This window comes from Pogona vitticeps, chromosome 6 (genome assembly GCF_051106095.1).
Source record: "Pogona vitticeps strain Pit_001003342236 chromosome 6, PviZW2.1, whole genome shotgun sequence".
In the NCBI taxonomy this organism is placed as follows: Eukaryota; Metazoa; Chordata; class Lepidosauria; order Squamata; family Agamidae; genus Pogona; species Pogona vitticeps.
In genome coordinates this window covers 104,050,065-104,071,295 of record NC_135788.1, presented here as the reverse complement: position 1 = coordinate 104,071,295, position 21,231 = coordinate 104,050,065, and the positions used below count along the sequence as shown (strand labels likewise).

At 37.9% G+C, this 21,231-nt stretch overlaps 2 protein-coding genes and 1 pseudogene across 2 annotated transcripts; all 3 read right to left on the bottom strand.

Moving 5' to 3' along the window:
- Positions 1–2,657: 2,657 nt before the first annotated feature.
- On the bottom strand, positions 2,658–8,908 carry LOC144583692 (olfactory receptor 14A16-like). Its single transcript, XM_078378075.1, has one exon. The coding sequence runs from the start codon at positions 8,058–8,060 to the stop codon at positions 7,119–7,121; it is 942 nt and encodes a 313-aa protein (XP_078234201.1). The 5' UTR covers positions 8,061–8,908; the 3' UTR covers positions 2,658–7,118.
- Positions 8,909–12,143: 3,235 nt separating this feature from the next.
- Positions 12,144–15,411, bottom strand: LOC144583693 (olfactory receptor 14A16-like). Its single transcript, XM_078378076.1, has one exon. It carries the CDS (start codon positions 13,482–13,484, stop codon positions 12,543–12,545), a length of 942 nt encoding a protein of 313 aa, XP_078234202.1. The 5' UTR covers positions 13,485–15,411; the 3' UTR covers positions 12,144–12,542.
- Positions 15,412–19,066: 3,655 nt separating this feature from the next.
- On the bottom strand, positions 19,067–20,051 carry LOC140708256 (olfactory receptor 14A16-like; annotated as a pseudogene).
- Between the last annotated feature and the right edge of the window lie 1,180 nt (positions 20,052–21,231).

The window sequence follows — 21,231 nt, the reverse complement described above, 5'->3', positions numbered from 1 at the left end:
CCCACATGGGTTTTTTTCAGTTCTTAACTCAAATCTAAGTACTTAAGTCAAGTCAATATTTTCCTATGAGAGCGGTTCTTAAGTCAAAATGTTCTTAACTCGAGCTGTTCTTAAGTCAAGACCCCACTGTAGTAGAAATATCCACTCTCAATTCAACTTTAGAAAGGCTGAATTGCAATACATGTGGAAGCTGTCTTTCCTTGGTGTTTATTTCCAGAAGGACCCCACAGATGTCCACTGACCAACTCCACCCACTCCTCTTGAAACACATACTCTAATATGATCAGATAGGCGGGATAGAAATAAAATAAATAAATAAATAAATAAATAAATAAATAAATAAATAAATGGGCAGATCTCCTTGCAGTATTTGGTTTTGGACAACAAACTACCTAGGTATAGTGGAATGTGGTGTGTTCATCAGGGAATGTATCAACTGTCAAGTTGGATTTAAGTAGAAATTTTTGGTTTAGTTTGGTTTTCAAGAACCCACTTTACAATATACCAAGGAGCTGCTTCCCTAAATAAGGTCCCATTGTTCAAGAAAAATTAAGAGTTCTGAAACGTCTATCAAGTCAACGATCTACAGCCAGGGTGGGAACTTGTGATGTGCCAGACATTTCTGAATGAAAATGCCCGCAATTTCTGACCACTGGCAGTCATGGTTCTGGCTGATATTTGAGTCATTTTGACAGCTAGAGTACCTTCCCCTTGATCTACAGAAGAATTTTCAAATTCTTAGATCCAAGTAGTTTTAGAGCAGTTAAACATCAATGAGTCTTAAGCCGCCTAGAGTGGTCGTAATTGCCAGATAGGTGGGGTATAAATAAATAAATAAATAAATAAATAAATAAATAAATAAATAAATAAATAAATAAATAAATAAATAAATAAATAAATAAATAAATAAATAAATAAATAAATAAAGTTATGAAAATTGATAGTTCTTATATTTTTCAAAAAAAGCGCCTAAACATATTATGCTCTGTATTCCCTTCTACTATCTAGTTTATTTTTTTAAAAAAAATTCTCATTCAAGAATTGAAATTAATTATATCAATTGAAACAATAATTATAATGGAAAGACTGAATTTTTTTAAATGGAGTTCATTCATTGAGACCCAAATGGATTTTTGCCAAAGGTACAACCTAAGGACATTTTTAGACATATTAGAATATTAAGAGGTGCATGCAAAGAAACAACTGGCATTAGTCTTTCTGGATGCCCAAAAAGCATCTGATAAAATAAATTGGCAATTTATGATACAGCAAATTAAAGCTATGGATTTTGGGAAAAACTTCATAAATGCAATTGAGACAATCTATAATAAACAAATACAAAATGTAATTGTAAATAGTGAATAGATGGATATTAATATGAAAAAGGCAGTAAACAGGGATGTCCACTCTCTTTATTATTATTCATATTAACTTTGGAAGTATTAAATAGGAATATGAGGAAAGATCCAGAAATCAAACAAACTAAAATAAAGGATGAGAATCACAAATTTGGTGTTCATTTTGGAAGATCCGCTGGAAACAACATTGAGGCTACTGCAGAAAACTGATGAATTCAGAGAAGTAGCAGGATTGAAAATAAACAAATAAAAACTAAAGTTATAGTGAAACATTTAACAGCCTAACAAAAAATCAACTTTCAGAGAGGTCAGACCTACAAATAGTGAAAAAGAAAACTACAATGGCGCCTTGATTTATGAATTTAATTGCCTCTAGAACTCCGGTCATAACTTGAAATGGTCGTAGGTCAAATCACCATTTCACATAGGAATGCACTGAAAAGACATTAATCTGTTCCGGCCAAAGGAAACAAAAAAACAAAAAACCCAACACTGCAAGAATTATCAGAAACATGATTAATCTGTTCCAGCCAAAGGAGGGGGGGGGGGGGAGAAAAGCAAGCAAGTCATGCAAGACCCATCAGAACTGCTAGAAAAGCAAAGCAGAAAGCAAGCAAAGTGTGCAAGACCCATCAGAAATGCAAAAGAAGCAAAGCAGAAAGCAAGCAAAATCTGCAAGACCCATCGGAAATGCAAAAAAGGAAACAAAAAACAAAAAAACCCAGTACTGCAAGACTCATCAGAAACACAATTAATCTGTTCTGGCAGAAGGGGGGGAGCAAGCAAACCATGAATATCGGGCTAAAAGGACTCTTTCTATTTCAAACAGTGACAGTGAAAACAGAGAAGAAATACTTTGATGATCTAAACAAGGTGATATAAAATTTATTTGGCAAGGGAAGAAAGCCAGAATCAAATTGAAAATGTTGCAAGAATCTAAGGAAAAAGGAGACTTCGGTTTACCAGACTGGACTTTATATTACCAATCATCTACCCTAATGTGGTTGAAATAATGGATTAGTCTGAAAAGCAAAAGACTTTTGTATTTAGAGGGACATGATTTACAGTTGGGTTGACATGCCTTTTTATGGTATCAGAAAGCTAAACCCCACAGGCATTTCCAAAACCACTACATTAGAAACTCCTTTTATTTAATATGGGATACACAAAAATACCAGGGCGGGTTTCAACTATAGACGCATTTGTTCATCTAAATCTTCTGAATTTTGAAAAAAGGTTTAACCTATACAAATATGTTAGATATACATAGGAGATTAAAACTGAAACAAGTCCTTATAGACAGGGATTAGACACATCGTGGTGGCCGATAATAAATACAATCTAGATATGAAATGGATTTTAAAATGTATGATTTTTATAAAGAACAGACAACACTGATGTTAACATCAGATGATAAATTAATTAGGAAAATATATACATTTCTTTTAAATTGGAAAATAGAGGACGAACAAGTCAAAGAAACAATGGTTCAATGGGCAATTTTTTTGGATATAACATTGACTTTGAAAAATGGCACAAACTGTGGTCTAGAAACTATAAAATGACAATGGCAACATCTTATAAAGAGAATTTATACAAAATGTTTTATAGATGGAATTTACCACCCAATAGATTAGCTAAAATGTACCCTAATCGGTCTAGTAAATGCTGGAAATGTCATAAAAAATGGAATTTATTATCACCTCTGGTGGACCTGTGATAAAGCAAAAAAAATAATAATGGACAAAAATACTTGTATGGCTTGTTATAATAGTAAAAAAATGTAGATTTTAAGCCACAACTCTTTTTATTAAGCATAATACCCAAGAGCTTTAATAAACAAAATGTATACTTAACACTGCATATTTTAACAGCCACAAGGATTATATTCACACAATATTGGAAGAATGAAGAAACACCTACAGCTCAAGAAATAATTAAAAAGATATTGAACTGAGCAGAAATGGACAGACTGACATTGAAAATCAAAGGAAAGGAAGATTCAGAATATTATCAAACATGGAACCACTTTTATCAATGGTTAGAAGCACATAGTATAGATTAAGAGCTTAATCTGTATTGTACTTGTATTAGCAAATGATTACAAGTTGAACCCAGGTGACACGATGTTAAATAAGCACGGATGGACTTTATAAATAATAATAATAATAATAATGATAAAAAGAAAATTTAAAAAAGAATTGAAATTACCACCATTAACCCAATTATGTATGCAACATTTTGCTTTGCTTTCAGGAGTAAAATGCAAAACATCTTAAAGTAGCTGTCTTTACTGAGGAAAAATTATGAAGGTTCTACCCACCTGTCTTTCTTTCAGAAACGGAGAGGATCAATGTGTCTGAGTGTGCTCTTTACTGGAAAAGAAATGCACTACAGAGAAGGAAGTTGAGTCATCTTTATCTTCTGAGGTGGTCTGGGGAGTCACTCCTTGGGGAACACCTCCCTTCCATAATATTTATTTGTTAGATGTCATCAAATAGCTTCTCATTTATGATTACTCTAACAGGATTTACAAAGTATGTGAGATGTTCAAGGAGCAATTTGCCGTTGCAGCGAGTTTCTATAATCCAAGGGGGTATTGAATCCGGCTCTCCTGAGTCCTACTCTATCACTTTACCCACTTTGCCCAATTAAGTAACAACTGGCCCAATGTGACCTAGGGAGCTTCATAGCTGAAAAGGGGTTTGGGACTAGGTCTTCCACTTCCTCGCTATGCCGTCTTGACCTTTAATCATTACTCTGTGCTCGGTTTCTCTGTAAAAGCACATTGTAGAAAATAAAATACACAATTGTTAATATGTACCACATATTAACTTTAAGTTATAAACTTTAAAGTTTCCTCTTTCTCAGACTTGAACTCCCCCAACATCCTTATTTCCAGATACAAAACAGATATATGAAGTGATTAAATGGTAAGAAACGTACTTCCACAGCAACACTGCTTTGAAGCAACCCAGTTGTATTCAAGTCAGAGATACTGGGTTAGTTCACTTATTATTTGGATCAGCAAGTCAATGTCTGGATTACTACAATTGTCTTTGATCTCTGTTTCTCACTTATTAGTAAGTTTAATGCATATAGCAGACACATGTAGAAACATGTATTCAACAAATATTATTGTTCCCCTTTTGATGGCCAGATCACAAGTAGAAAGTAGGTGGTCACGTAGAGATGCTCTATGTGTGGAAGTTGCAATCCCATGGTGGAGAGCAAGAATTAAAAGTGAGCATAGATAGCATATTTCCCTGCTAATGTTCCTACTTTAGAAAGTTTAATGAATACCTCTCTAGGGTATATGTGACCCCATTGCAAAATCTCCTGATCAATTTGTCCTGTGAATGCTTGTGTTGTTTATTATTTTATGTGGGCCTAACAATGATGTTGTCACAAATATGCACATTGCGTGATTGTCATTAGTTTTTCAAAAAGATTAGGATAACCACTGATACACAAAACAGATCAGGAATTTATTTGTCCTTGTTTTAAGGACTGGAGATGAAAGGAACTGGAATAATAATAATTTAAAAAATAAAACCATTGTATTACTATTGTCACATTTCAATGCCCCATATCTCATTTTCTGCATTATCTCTAAGCATCTGATGAATGTCAAAGTTTTGAGGTGATAGGTATGGGGAAGAATTTCATTTGTCCGAATTTTAAAATGAATTGACTTTCTTTGCACTTCTTGGATTAAATGCAAATCTCTGTAGATCTTGCAATATGATCAAGGAAGCTGACATTTTGGGGGGAATTCCAGAATCACTCCCTACATGTCCAAGAGTGTTTTTATTCTACCTTACAGAAAGCGGCAGACAATGCACCTGGAGATTTTTATATGTTAAGAAATTAAAATAAGGGTTGTTTATTAAATTACGGTAGCTGAAAGGCTTCAAGCATAACATGTGTTCTGAGCATTTCATGTGAATTCAAACTCAGAAGCCCTGGAAACAGTATCAGTTGCTCCTACATCACTAACATACATGGTTTTTGAGCAATGAGGATGGTGCATAGTTGCTTTCGCTATTTTTAGTTCCACTTTCCCAATGCCTTTGGTGCTTTGGTGCTAATTCAGCTCCTTTTCACATCAGTTGGCATATGGAATCAATGCAAAGGAAATCAATTATCCCATATGTTACAGTTTCAGGTGACAAAGGGGAAACCGAATCAATACATCCTGAATGGTCATCTATGCAGACTCTACAGCGCTGCACTATAAATGGGATTTATAATGCCAGCATTTAAAGATGTTGTAAGTTCACCCATTAAACTGAAACAAAACACTTTAAAGGGGTCATGCCACTGCACAATTTGCCATTTGCCCAAGAACCCTGTCTCTCTCCATCTCCCCCAATCCCCTTTTTTATTGTACAAATGCCCAGTTGCACCCATGGGGGCCTCTGGGAAATATGAATTGATATTCTGGTCCTATTTTAGGTCCAGGAGGGCTTTCCTGAAAAGTAATGTGACATTGTTGTCCTGCTTAGTCCCAAGGGTGTATGACTCTCAGTGGTGTTATGATGACATATTATGCTTAGATATATTTTGGGACAGTGGGAACATCTAACTTCTCAGGCTTTCCCTCAAGTTGTCCAAAATTTAATCTTAATTTAAAAAACCAACTAGTGATTTTTTGTGCTAGATCACCTTATCACTGCATTGATGTATCAGTGCTAATTCTGCATAGAAAAAAAAATAAGAAAGTAAGAGTCAGGATCAACTGGCAGGTGGTGCCCAAGGGAGACAGCCATAAACTGTGGGCATAGTTGAATTCACATGGGATTGAGGGTCAGTGTGGATACTGACTTGGAAATAATCCTGGGCCTTTGTGTGATCACCTGAAGTAAGTGCAAAAGAGGATGTGAATCAACCCTCACACCCAGTCCTTCGTCCTTCTAATGAGCCTACTGAGACTAGGGGAGAGTGAAATCAACATGGAGGATATATCAGGGATCTTCTACCAACTCTCCTCATACTGAAAAAGCTACTTAGAAGAGTAGCGAAACATCTCAACCTAACGAGAAAGAAGTCCAGTTGCCATGACTCAGCTTCCAGATAACCACTAAGAAGTTCCTTAGAGACCTACATTCATATCTTTCATTCTGCAGATTCAGAGGATGAAGCTCTCTTAGAAAAAGGGGGATTCTGAAGATGGTGATATTTGTGCAAACCACTTTTATATTTATTAACATGTAACATTTGAAAAATGTATATTCAATATGGGTGTATATAAACAAGAAATCCAAATATTTTAGGAATTTCATTACAGGAGAAAATTAACATTGACATATATGATACATCAGTATTGCAAAAGGTTATTTCTGGAAACCTCTTTTCGTTAAAAACTACTGTTGTGTCTATTATATCTATTTCACAAAACATCCATGAATCCCAATAAAAATAAAAGGGAAAAAACCCTAAGGAATGAAGATGCAAAATCAGGATACCTGAAAACCTTATTAGAAGAATGACTTTCCATTAAAGGTTTTCCAAAGAGTTCCAAAAATTTGGTTTGTAGAGATTACATTCGCAGCCTGTTTTAACATTTGTGGAATTTTAGGAGAAAGATTTGCAGTTATGCAAACATGTAAGTGGGAAAAGGGAAGAAGTAAAGATGAAATTGCCTCTTCCTCAATCATGGACTCAACCAAAAATTTAGATGACCTAGGCAAAATAGTAAGAAGAAAAAGGCAGGATGCCACGTTGTTAAACCAAAGCAAAAAGTGCATCAATAATAATTTAGGAAAACATGGTAAGAAATTTATACTTTTGGGGGATTTTCCACATAGCTTCTTGAATCTCCTTATTTCGCAGACAATAAATGATGGGATTCAGCATTGGTGGCAAAACGGTGTACAGAACACCAGACAGCAAATTAACCATAGGAGAAGACAGTCCACTAGGCTTCATGTATGAAAACATAGCTGTGATGACAAATAGGGAGAAGACGACCATGTGAGGGATGCAGGTGGAGAAGACTTTATACCTGCCTTGATCTGCTGGGATCCTAAGTACTGTGGAAAAGATGTAGCCATAGGAAACAAAAATGAATAGAAGGCAAAACGAATCCACAATGCTACCAATAACAGAAAGCAAAACTTCATTAACTTGTGTATTAGTGCAAGAAACCTTTAATAATGAAGGGATATCACAGAAAAATTGTTCAAGGATATTGGGCCCACAGAAGCTTAAACTGAAGGTGACTGTTGTTTGTAGGACTGCGTGGATCACACAGCTTGACCATGAAGCAGCTGCCATTTTGATACATTTTCCCCTGTTCATTATCACTTTATACTGCAGAGGGTGACAGATGGCTACATAGCGGTCATAAGCCATAACAGTGAGGAGGGAAAGCTCAGCACTACCAAAAACCACAACTGAGAAAATCTGAGCAACACATCCAAAAAAAGAAATCAGGTTGTTGCCTGTTAAGGAAGCAGACAAGTTTTTTGGGACAATAGTAGAGATGTAGCAAACATCTATTACTGACAAATTCACTAAAAAACCATACATGGGGGTGTGAAGGCTGTAATTCAGAGCCACTGTTGCAATAATGAGGAAATTTCCTATAAGGGCAATCAGGTAAATGGAGAAAAACATGACAAAATGCACAATTTGTAGATTGGTGTCATCGGAAAATTCCATCAGTAGAAATACGGTCACAATGGACTGGTTGGCCATATTGTTTCATTGAAGTGTTCTGTGGAGAGAAGCATATAAGTTGAGAGTACAGGTGACAACCTTAATATATATTGATTTTTCCATAGTTTGTTCATGTCTCAGTTTTCTAGGTGAAATTGTCCTTCCTCCCCCCAGTCTGTCAAAAACTACAAAACAAGACAGATTTCCCAGTTTTTACATGTTTCAAAAAAGTATTGTTTTTTTTGTGCATTTTCTTTCTGTACTTTGAAATATACAGTTTAATGCATATCCTAAATTATAATAAGAAGGTGTGTATCTGTATGGATTTGTGTGGCATAATTGTGTCTTTGTTGCTATGCACTTTAGGTCTCATATCTTAAAGTTTTTGTGCATATAAAGTAAAACTCAGGAGTGTTTTTTCTGGCTGATTTTGTTTCAAAAAGGGAGTATTTTTTCTTGATCATATTGATGATAGCCTGAGGTTCTTGTGATTCAGTCGAGAGATGGCAGATACCATATTTCTCATCAACACGTTTTATGAAAAAGAGGTGTCTCCTCCAGAACTGGAAGCCTTGAGTATTCCAAATATTTGCTTCTGATATTTTAAAATAGACCTCTCTATTTAAACTTACAATTCTGGCCTCCTGGAGCAACACATTTCTGTGAAATCCATTGTCAGAAGAAATGAGACAATACAATGAGCTATGCACCCCTTTGGGGCAGTTCATCACCTTAACTCTGTATTCAGAGTTCTGACCATCTAGGTAAGTAAAGAAGCTGAATCACCAGCTCAACTTTCTGTAGACTTACAGATCTTGGAGTGAAAGTTGCTGGTGGGTTCTGACTGGTGAAAGTAACCACAGACATTGTCCCTTTAGGGACCTACATTCCCAGGCTTCTCACATTCATTAAAAAAGAAGTCAAATGTATCAATGCTTCTCCATTTTGTGAGCACAACTCATTGCACACACTTCCCAATAACGTGAAGGCGACTGTATGGCAAAACTGTATGTACAGTTAACTCCCTTTGCAAACGTTTTGCTAAATATACTGAGATCAAGGGGTCACAGCAGTTGGGTGGGATGATGTGTAGGGGTCAGTCAGCAAGTGTGGGAAAAACTTCTAAAGAGGGGCTTTTGTGCTCCTGATTAGTCTACCATCCATTATAAGGAACATCTCTACAGACCAATATGTATGACAGTCCTTTAAATATATACTGGGTAGTCTAATTTATGGATAAGTCGTTTAACTCTGGCTTAGCTTTTAAAACCAAAACCACATAAAACAAAAAGTAATTAGAATTCTCAATCTAACTCATGTGTTGATTCTATTACTTTTTCCAGGCCATTTTCATGTTATGCTGTCAGTTAATGATATGTAACAGGTAGTGGTAGACAGAAAACTTGTTATTCAGCCTACTTCTTTAAGAAGCTCACTTCTATTTTAGCAATAACATCTTGAAGCAATCCTATTTCATTCTACACAAATAGTAGTTGAGTCAGAAAATGTATTTACAGATTACTACAATTGTCTTTGATATCTCGTTCTTCCCTATTAGGAAATTTAACACACGTTGCAGAAACATTTACAAATATGTATTCAACAAACATGATTGTTCTCTTTCTCATCGCCAGATCACACAAGCAGATGTGAAAGAATGGAAAATTAAACAATTCAATGAATTTTAATTTCCCTTAATTCCACATTGCCTAGCTTTAATATCACTTGAATCCAATTTATGCATCCCTCACAGAATTTAAAAGTAAAACACCCATATGTATTTATGCCATTTTTCTTCATATATACCAGGGATATTTGGGACACGTCTACAGAGTTTTGACACTAGTTTGTAAGATCTGACATACTATGGTCAGTCAGGAATCTCTCCCTTTTTAGAAACTGTAATGCTTTGAGTCAAGACGTTCTTGTGGGTTTTTTTGTTTGGTTTGATATAGTTTTAAAGGAACCAATTAACCTGATACTAAGGAGCTGCTTCCTAAAATAGGTTTGCAGGGTTGAGTCTCAGATCCAAATATAGACTTAGAGCAGTTAGACATCAATGGATTTGTAAGCTTTTAAGCTATTATTGAAAATGTGTTATTCTTATACTTTTCAAGGAAAGATTTCAATAAATTAGGTTTTAAATTACCTTCTTCTATCCAATGATTTTTTTAAAAATGTTCTCTCTGACATTCAAGAATAATAATTATCATCATACACCCAATCATATATCTGACATTTCACTCTCCTCTCAGAAATGCGTACCTGGAGTAGAAATACATCCTGGAGTACCTGTCCTTACCAAGAACAAACTATGATAATTCTGCTCACCTGTGTTTTTCATGGAAGATGAGAGCATCAACATGCTTGATTGTGGTCTTTCTTGGATATTAAATGCACTGCTGAGAAGAGAAGGAGTTGGAGTCATCTTTATCTTCTGAGGTAGCTCCGGGAGTCACTCTTTGGGGAATCCCACTCTTCCATAATGTTTGCTTATTAGGTGCCATCAGGTTGCTTTGGATTTATGACGAATTTAATAGGATTTTCAAGCCATGTGAGGCATTCAAAGAGTGATAATTGGGTTAAGCCAGGGCAATGCTTTATTGAACTATAATAAAGAAGAGGGGGCTGCTGTAGTGAAGAAAGGAATAAGTGGGTTTCCTGGGACCGTTTGTCAATGTGGGCAAGTCCTATGCCCTGAGCCTGCGTGGTCACCAAGACTGTGCAACCCCGGCCGGATTGGCACTGACCTCACCCGGGCCTTGAGCGCCCGCATGTTTGGTGGCCCTTGGTCCGTGTGAGGCACGAGCGCATCCTCCTGCCCCCATGGTGTAATCTCACAATCCTCTGCGCTGGGAGGTTGGGTGAGCTATAACCTTCCTGTGCTCTTACTAGGACTCACTAATCCAACTTCCTTCCACACTACCAGCCACGGCAAAGGGACTAACATGACTAAGTCTCTTGCCTGCCCCAACTATTAACAACTGAATGCAGGCCCCTCTGAATATTTTGAAGGAATAAGTCCAAACCCTGGGCTGAGAGATGCACCCCATCGTGTCTGTAAAGCTCCAGCTTATTTAATGTCGTGGTGTCCAATAACTACCAATGCCCCCTTTGACAGCCCAGCAAACTTCACGGTTAACCAGTCTGCATCCTATATTGAGGCAGTGCAGTGGGCAATCTGCTGCCCCCTGCACTTTAGGTATTATTGTGGACTACAAAATGATAATCGAAGGGTGCTCGGTTTTCAACAGAGGCAAATAGCATATAATATCTAAAACCAATTACTTTCATTGCCACCGAGGTGAAGAACTAACGCATTGGGGGGACAACAACAACGACCATGTGGAACTGCAGAGAGGAACACCACTCTTTGGGCAGAGGCCCCAAGGCCTATGTCGGTTCCACACAATGATTTCTCAGCGTGGTGCAATGCCCAGAAGATAAAGCTATGCCCAACTATCAGCATGTGAAGTCTCTTCTTGGAAACCTCTGCATCTGCAACAAAAGAAACAAGGCCAGCAACGTACCTAAACTGCCATAAACTGTGGATATAGATGAATTCACATGGGATTGAGGGTCAGTGTGGATACTGACTTGGAAATAATCCTGGGCCTTTGTGTGATCACCTGAAGTAAGTGCAAAAGAGGATGTGAATCAACCCTCACACCCAGTCCTTCGTCCTTCTAATGAGCCTACTGAGACTAGGGGAGAGTGAAATCAACATGGAGGATATATCAGGGATCTTCTACCAATTCTCCTCATACTGAAAAAGCTACTTAGAAGAGTAGCGAAACATCTCAACCTAACGAGAAAGAAGTCCAGTTGCCATGACTCAGCTTCCAGATAACCACTAAGTAGTTCCTTAGAGACCTACATTCATATCTTTCATTCTGCAGATTCAGAGGATGAAGCTCCCTTAAAAAAAGGGGGATTCTGAAGATGGTGACATTTGTGCAAACCACTTTTATATTTATTAACATGTAACATTTGAAAAATGTATATTCAATATGGGTGTATATAAACAAGAAATCCAAATATTTTAGGAATTTCATTACAGGAGAAAATTAGCATTGACATATATGATACATCAGTATTGCAAAAGGTTATTTCTGGAAACCATTTTCGTTAAAAACTACTGTTGTGTCTATTATATCTATTTCACAAAACATCCATGAATCCCAATAAAAATAAAAGGAAAAAAAACTAAGGAATGAAGATGCAAAATCAGGATACCTGAAAACCTTATTAGAAGAATGAGTTTCCACTAAAGGTTTTCCAAAGAGTTCCAAAAATTTGGTTTGTAGAGATTATATTCACAGCCTCTTTTAACATTTGTGGAATTTTAGGAGAAAGATTTACAGTTATGCAGACATGTAAGTGGGAAAAGGGAAGAAGTAAAGATGAAATTGCCTCTTCCTCAATCATGAACTCAACCAAAAATTTTGATGACCTAGGCAAAAAAGAAAAAGGTAAGATGCCACTTTATTAACCCAAAGCAAAAAGTGCATCAATTACAATTTAGGAAAACATGGTATGAAATTTATACTTTTGGGGGATTTTCCACATAGCTTCTTGAATCTCCTTATTTCGCAGACAATAAATGATGGGATTCAGCATTGGTGGCAAAACGGTGTACAGAACACCAGACAGCAAATTAACCATAGGAGAAGACAGTCCACTAGGCTTCATGTATGAAAACATAGCTGTGATGACAAATAGGGAGAAGACGACCATGTGAGGGATGCAGGTGGAGAAGACTTTATACCTGCCTTGATCTGCTGGGATCCTAAGTACTGTGGAGAAGATGCAGCCATAGGAAACAAAAATGAATAGAATGCAAAACGAATCCACAATGCTACCAATAACAGAAATCAAAGCTTCATTAACTTGTGTATTAGTGCAAGAAACCTTTAATAATGAAGGGATATCACAGAAAAATTGTTCAAGGATATTGGGCCCACAGAAGCTTAAACTGAAGGTGAACGTGGTTTCTAGGACTGCGTGGATCACACTGATTGTCCACAAAGCAGCTGCCATTTTGATACATTTTCCCCTGTTCATTATCACTTTATACTGCAGAGGGTGACAGATGGCTACATAGCGGTCATAAGCCATAACAGTGAGGAGGGAAAGTTCAGCACTACCAAAAACCATAACTGAGAAAATCTGAGCAACACATCCAAAAAATGAAATCAGGTTGTTGCCTGTTAAGGAAGCAGACGAGCTTTTTGGGACAATAGTAGAGATGTAGCAAACATCTATTATTGATAAATTCACTAAAAAACCATACATGGGGGTGCGAAGGCTGTAATTCAGAACCACTGTTGCGATAATGAGAAAATTTCCTATAAGGGCAATCAGGTAAATGGAGAAAAACATGACAAAATGCACGATTTGTAGATTAGCGTCATCAGAAAATTCCATCAGTAGAAATACGGTCACAATGGACTGGTTGGCCATATTGTTTCATTGAAGTGTTCTGTGGAGAGAAGCATATAAGTTGAGAGTACAGGTGCCAACCTTAATATATATTGATTTTCCATAGTTTGTTCATTTCTCAATTTTCAAGGTGAAATTGTCCTCCCCCCCCCAGTCTGTCAAAAACTACAAAACCAAACAGATTTCCATTTTTACATGTTTCAAAAAAGTATTGGTTTTTTTGTGCATTTTCTTTCTGTACTTTGAAATATACAGTTTAATGCATATCCTAAATTATAATAAGAAGGTGTGTATCTGTATGGATTTGTGTGGCATAATTGTGTCTTTGTTGCTATGCACTTTAGGTCTCATATCTTAAAGTTTTTGTGTATAGAAAGGAAAACTGAGGAGTGTATCTCTGGCTTATTTTGTTTCAAAAAGGGAGTATTTTTTCTTATCATATTGATGATAGCCTGAGGTTCTTGTGATTCAGTTGAGAGATGGCAGATACCAGATTTCTCATCAACACGTTTTATGAAAAAGAGGTGTCTCCTCCAGAACTGGAAGCCTTGAGTATTCCAAATATTTGCTTCTGATATTTTAAAATAGACCTCTCTATTTAAACTTACAATTCTGGCCTCCTGGAGCAACACATTTCTGTGAAATCCATTGTCAGAAGAAATGAGACAATACAATGAGCTATGCACCCCTTTGGGGCAGTTCATCACCTTAACTCTGTATTCAGAGTTCTGACCATCTAGGTAAGTAAAGAAGCTGAATCACCAGCTCAACTTTCTGTAGACTTACAGATCTTGGAGTGAAAGTTGCTGGTGGGTTCTGACTGGTGAAAGTAACCACAGACATTGTCCCTTTAGGGACCTACATTCCCAGGCTTCTCACATTCATTAAAAAAGAAGTCAAATGTATCAATGCTTCTCCATTTTGTGAGCACAACTCATTGCACACACTTCCCAATAACGTGAAGGCGACTGTATGGCAAAACTGTATGTACAGTTAACTCCCTTTGCAAACGTTTTGCTAAATATACTGAGATCAAGGGGTCACAGCAGTTGGGTGGGATGATGTGTAGGGGTCAGTCAGCAAGTGTGGGAAAAACTTCTAAAGAGGGGCTTTTCTGCTTCTGATTAGTCTACCATCCACTATAAGGAACATCTCTACAGACCAATATCCACGACAGTCTAAATATATACTGGGTAGTCTAATTTGTGGATAAGTTGTTTAACTCTGGCTTAGCTTTTAAAACCAAGTCCACATAAAACAAAAAGTACTTAGAATTCTCAGTCTAACTGATGTGTTGATTCTGTTACTTTTTCAAGTCCATCTTCATGTGATGCTGTCAGTTAGAGATTTGTAACAGGTAGTGGTGGACAGAAAACGTGTTATTCAGCCTACTTCTTTAAGAAGCTCATTTCTATTTTAGCAATAACATCTTGAAGCAATCCTATTTCATTCTAGACACAAATAATAGTTGAATCAGAAAATATGTGTAGAGATTACTAAAATTGTCTTTGATCTCTCCTTCTTCCCTCTTAGGAAATTTAACACACGTTGCAGACACGTGTACAAATATGTATTCAACAAACATGATTGTTCTCTTTCTGATGGCCGGATCACACAAGTGGGGTATACTCAGATGTGAAAGAATGGAAAATTAAACAATTCAATGAATTTTAATTCCCCTTAATTCCACATTTGCCTAGCCTTAATATCACTTGTGTCCAATTTCTGCATCCTTCACTGAATTTAAAAGCAAAACACACATATGTATTTGTGCCATTTTTCTTCATATATACCAGGGATATTAGGGACAGGTCTACAGAGTTTTGAACCTCTCTCTTTTTAGAAACTATAATGCTTTGAGTCAGACTTTCTTGTGGGTTTTTTCTTTGGTTTGATTTAGTTTTAAAGGATCCAGTTCACCTGATACGAAGGAGCAGCTTCATAAAACAGGTTTTAGAGGGTTGAGTCTCAGATCCAAATACAGTGGACCCTTGACTTACAGATGGCTTGACTTACAGACTTTTTTAGTTACAGACTTCTCTGGCTGCAAAATTTAGGTTTGACTTGCAGCCTGAGAATTGACTTACAGACCAGAAAAAAACCAAAATGGAACAAAAATGGCCTGTTACGGGATTAATCGGTTTTCAATGCACTGTAGGTCAATGGAGACTTGACTTACAGACTTTTTGACTTGAGAACCGCCTTCCAATATGGATTAAGTTCTCAAGTCAAGACCCCACTGTACAGACTTAGAGCAGTTAGACATCAATGGAGTTTAAGCTGTTATTGAAAATGTGTTATTCTTATACTTTTCAAGGAAAACTGTCAATAAATTAGGTTTTGTATTACCTTCTTCTATCTAGTATGTTTTAAAAAAATGTTCTCTCTGACATTCAAGTACAATAACTATCATAAACCCAATCATATATCTGACATTTCACTCTCCTCTCAGAAATGCGTAGAATCCTGGAGTACTGTACCTGTCCTTACCAAGAACAAACTACGATAATTCTGCTCACCTGTATTTTTCGTGGAAGATGAGAGCAGGAACATGCTTGATTGTGGTCTTTCTTGGATAATAAATGCAGTGCTGAGAAGAGAAGGAGTTGGAGTCATCTTTATCTTCTGAGGTAGCTCAGGGAGTCACTCTTTGGGGAATAGCACTGTTCCATAATGTTTGCTTGTTAGGTGCCATCAGGTTGCCTGGGATTTATGATGAATTTAATAGGATTTTCAAGCCATGTGAGGCATTCAAAGAGTGATAATTGGGTTAAGCCAGGGCCATGCTTTATTGAACCATAATAAAGAAGAGGGGGCTGCTGTAGTGAGGAAAGGAATAAGTGGGTTTCCCGGGACCGTTTGTCAATATGGGCAAGTCCTCTGCCCTGAGCCTGTGTGGTCACCAAGACCGTGCAACCCCGGCCGGATTGGCACTGACCTCACCTGGGCCTTGAGTTCCCACCTGTTTGGTGGCCCTTGGTCCATGAGAGGCACCAGTGCATCCTCCCACCTGCATGGTGTAATCTCACAGTCCACTGTGCTGGGAGCTTGGGTGAGCTATAACCTTCCTTTGCTCTTACTAGGACTCACCGATCCAACTTCCTTCTGCACTACTCGCCAGGGCAAAGAGACTAACATGTCTAACTCCCTTGCCCACCCCAGCTATTAACCACTGAACACAGGCCCTTCTGAATATTTTGAAGGAATAAGTCCAGACCCTGGGCTGAGAGATGCACCCCATTGTGCCTGCAAAGCTCTGGCTTATTTAAACTAATGTCATGGTGTCCAATAACTGTACCAATACCCCTTTGACAGCCCAGCAAATTTCACGGTTAACTCGCCTGCATCCTATATTGATGAACTGCAGTGGTCAATCTGCCAGCCATTGTGCTCTAGGTATTATCGTGGACCCCAAAAATGATCGTCGGAGGGTGCTCTGTTTTAAACAGAGGCAAATCACATATAATATCTAAAACCAAGGATTTTCTGCTCCGCAAAGCTAAGCTGTTGCCACAGAGGTGAAAAACTAACACATTGGGGGGACAGCAATGAAGACCATGAGGAAGTGCATGAAGGAACACATCCCACTGCAAACCACTGCAGTTGGACTGAGGCCCAAGGCCTAAGTTGCTTCCCCACAATGATTTCACAGCATGGCGCACTGCCCAGAAGATAAAGCTATGCCCGACTATCAGGATGTGAAGTCTCTTCTTTGAAACCTCTGCACCTGCAACAGAAGAAACAAGGCCAGCAACGAACCTAAACCGAAGGGAGAACACGAACATAACGCCTGTAACAACGGGAACTCCAGCGTCCTGACTGTTTAATATCTTCCAAAGCATAGTCAAGGACGGCAGCTGTTGAGGCTGCTCCTATCCTAAATGAATGAGTGCTGAAGCATAGCCCTACTACGCCAGACTGCTGTAGTGCTCTATCCGTTAATCTCCAAAATTGGCATTTTGTCAACGGTGAGCCATTAATTGTGCATGATGAGATAGCCTGGATGTTGAACCCTGGAGGTCAAAGATGCCTCCATGGCCAGAAAAGGGCTTGTGCTCTGTATAGAACACCTGCCTAATGCTAAATGCTCCCCTTTCCCTCTCTGATCAGCCTTTGAACTCGTATATGTATCAGTGTCATTCTCCATGAGGATGTCCTGCCTCTTCAAGGCCATTAGTGATGTGTCTGACTTGCTCATTGCAATTACCTCACTAATTCTAAGGGCTCCAAAGAAAATTACTAAGGATGCAGCCTTGGACAAATGTCAGAAAGTCAGGTGACCTGGCAGGTGGCATCAAAGGCCATAGGCTGTGAGGATGGATCAGATCACATGGGATTGAGAGCCAATGTGGTTTCTTATATGGAAATAATCCTGGGTTTTTGTGTGATCATTCAAACTAAGTGCAATTGCAAAACACAATGTGAATCAAGCATAGCAAAGCCAGATCACTGAGACTGGGCTTGCCAATAGAGTCTGACTAAACCTGTACAGTATTATCTTACCCATGTTATCTGTGGCGCTGGGACGTGATGGCGCTGCGGGCTAAACCGCAGAAGCCTGTGCTGTAGGCTCAGAAGTCCAAGCAGTCATAAGATTGAATCCATGCAATGGAGTGAGCTCCCGTCGCTTGTCCCAGCTCCCGCCAACCTAGCGGTTCGAAAGCGTTCAAATCTAAGTAGATAAATAGGGACCACCTCAGTGGGAAGGTAACAGCGTTCCGTGTCTAAGTCGCACTGGCCATGTGACCACGGAAGATTGTCTTCGGACAAATGCTGGCTCTATGGCTTGGAAACGGGGATGAGCACTGCCCCCTAGAGTCGAACACCACTGGACAAAAAAAAATGTCAAGGGGAACCTTTACCTTTACCTTTACTTGTTATCTGTAGACTTAAAGATCTTGGACTGAATATCGGTGATGAGTTGTAGCAGGTGAAATCAAACACTAGGTAACAGGAGTTGTCCCTTGGAGTCCTGCATTCAGAACTTTGATTCAGCAGATTCAGAGAACGATGGTCTCTTACAAAAAGGAGGGCTCTGCAGACAGTGAGATTTGTGCAAAACACTTTTTATGTTTTTTTAAAATTTGACATTTTAAAAACACATTAGATTCAGTAAGGCCACATATGAACATGAAATCACATTACAGACAGTTCAGTAAGGGAGAAAATTAGCGAAGACAAACATCAGTGTTGTGAAAGTTTCAGGATAAAATATTTAGGTCAAAACTACAGTTTTGTTTATTACATCCTTTTCATAAAATATCTGTGAATCGCACTCAAACCAGGTTCAGGAATGAACAAAATCAGCATTCATGGAAAGCAAGTTGGGTGGATGAGTTTTTATTGAAAGGTTTCAAAAAGTATTCCAAAGCTTCCACGCACAGCCTCTGTTCCCATATGCAGAATGATATAATGAATATTTGCAGTTGTACAAGCATTGCAGCGAGAAGATGCAGAGGGAAGAAGGAAGAACTGGAGATGAAATCGACTCTTCCTCACCCACAAAAACTGAAACAACAATTTAGATGACCGAGGCACAGTAAGAAGTAGACAAGGGCAGGAGCGAGTATATTAGCAAAAAGCCAAAATATAAGCATTACAATTTAGGAAAATATAGTATAAAAGTTATACTTCTTTAATATTTTCCACATCGCTTCTTGAATCTCCTTATTCCGCAGGCAATAAATGATGGGGTTCAGTACAGGTGGCAAAACAGTGTACAGAACACCAGACAGCAAATTAAACATGGGAGAAGACAGTCCACTAGGCTTCATGTATGAAAACATAGCTGTGATGACACATAGGGAGAAGACGGCCATGTGAGGGATGCAGGTGGATGCCTTGATCTGCTGGGATCCTAAGTACTGTGGAGAAGATGTAGCCATAGGAAACAGAAATGAATAGAATGCAAAACAAATTCACAGTGCTGCCAATTACAATAAGAATAACGTTATTAACAAGAGTATCAGTGCAAGAAATCTTTAATAATGAAGGGACATCACAGAAAATTTGTTCAAGGATATTGGGCCCACAGAAGCTTAAAGTGAAGGTGACTGTGGTTTCTAGGACTGCGTGGATCACACTGATTGACCAGAAAGCAGCTGCTACGTGAATACATTTTTTCCAGTTCATTATCAGTCTGTACTGCAGAGGGTGGCAGATGGCTACATAGCGGTCATAAGCCATGACGGTAAGGAGAGAAATCTCAGCACCAGCGAAAAACATAACTGAGAAAATCTGAGCAACACATCCAGAAAATGAAATCAAGTTGTTGCCTGTTAGGGAAGCAGACAAGGTTTTGGGGACAATAGTAGAGATGTAGCAAACATCTATTATTGATAAATTCACTAAAAAACCATACATGGGGGTGTGAAGGCTGTAATTCAGAGCCACTGTTGCAATAATGAGGAAATTTCCTTTAAGGGCAATCAAGTAAATGGAAAGAAATATGAGAAAATACAACATCTGTAGATTGTGATCACTGGAAAATCCCATCAATAAAAATTCTTTTATGATAGACTGGTCATTTTCTTGAATCATTCTGTGGAGAAAAGCATACACGTTGACAGTAGAAGTGCCAACCTTCATATATCTTGATTTTTCTATAGTTTGTTCATTTCTCAATTTTCTAGGAGAAACTGTCGTCCCCCTCCAGTCTGTCAAAACAAAGAGGGGCTTTTCTGCTTCTGATTAGTCTACCATCCATTATAAGGAACATCTCTACAGACCAATATCTAGGACAGTCCTTTAAATATATACTGGGTAGTCTGATTTATGGATAAGTCGTTTAACTCTGGCTTAGCCTTTAAAACCAGGACCACATAAAACAAAAAGTACTTAGAATTCTCAGTCTAACTCATGTGTTGGTTCTTAAGTCCATTTTCATGTGATGCTGTCAGTTAGTGATATGTAACAGGGAGTGGTGGACAGAAAACTTGTTATTCAGGCTACTTCTTTAAGAAGCTCACTTCTATTTTAGTATAACATCTTGTAGCAATCCTATTTTGTTCTACGCAAATAATAGTTGAATCAGAAAATATGTCTACAGATTACTACAATTGTCTTTGATCTCTCCTTCTTCCCTATTGGGAAATTAAACATACGTTGCAGACACATGTACAAATATGTATTCAACAATAATGATTGTTCTCTTTCTGATGGCCGGATCACACAAGCAGAGTGTACACAGATGTGAAAGAATGGAAAATTAAACAATTCAATGAATTTTAGTTTCCCTTAATTCCACATTTGCCTAGCTTTAATATCACTTGAATCCAATTTATGCATCCCTCACAGAATTTAAAAGTAAAACACCCATATGTATTTATGCCATTTTTCTTCATATATACCAGGGATATTTGGGACACGTCGACAGAGTTTTGACACAAGTTTGTAAGATCTGACATACTATGGTCTGTCAGGAACCTCTCCCATTTTAGAAACTGTAATGCTTTGAGTCAAGACGTTCTTGTGGGTTTTTTTGTTTGGTTTGATATAGTCTCAGATCCAAATATAGACTTAGAGCAGTTAGACATCAATGGATTTTTAAGCTATTAAGCTATTATTGAAAATGTGTTATTCTTATACTTTTCAAGGAAAGATTTCAATAAATTAGGTTTTAAATTACCTTCTTCTATCCAATGTTTTTTTTTAAAAATGTTCTCTCTGACATTCAAGAATAATAATTATCATCATACACCCAATCATATATCTGACATTTCACTCTCCTCTCAGAAATGCGTACCTGGAGTAGAAATACATCGTGGAT

Excerpts from the sequence above, each read along its gene's own strand:
- LOC144583692 (XM_078378075.1), bottom strand. The coding sequence starts at position 8,060 with ATGGCCAACCAGTCCATTGTGACCGTATTTCTACTGATGGAATTTTCC.
- LOC144583693 (XM_078378076.1), bottom strand. The coding sequence starts at position 13,484 with ATGGCCAACCAGTCCATTGTGACCGTATTTCTACTGATGGAATTTTCT.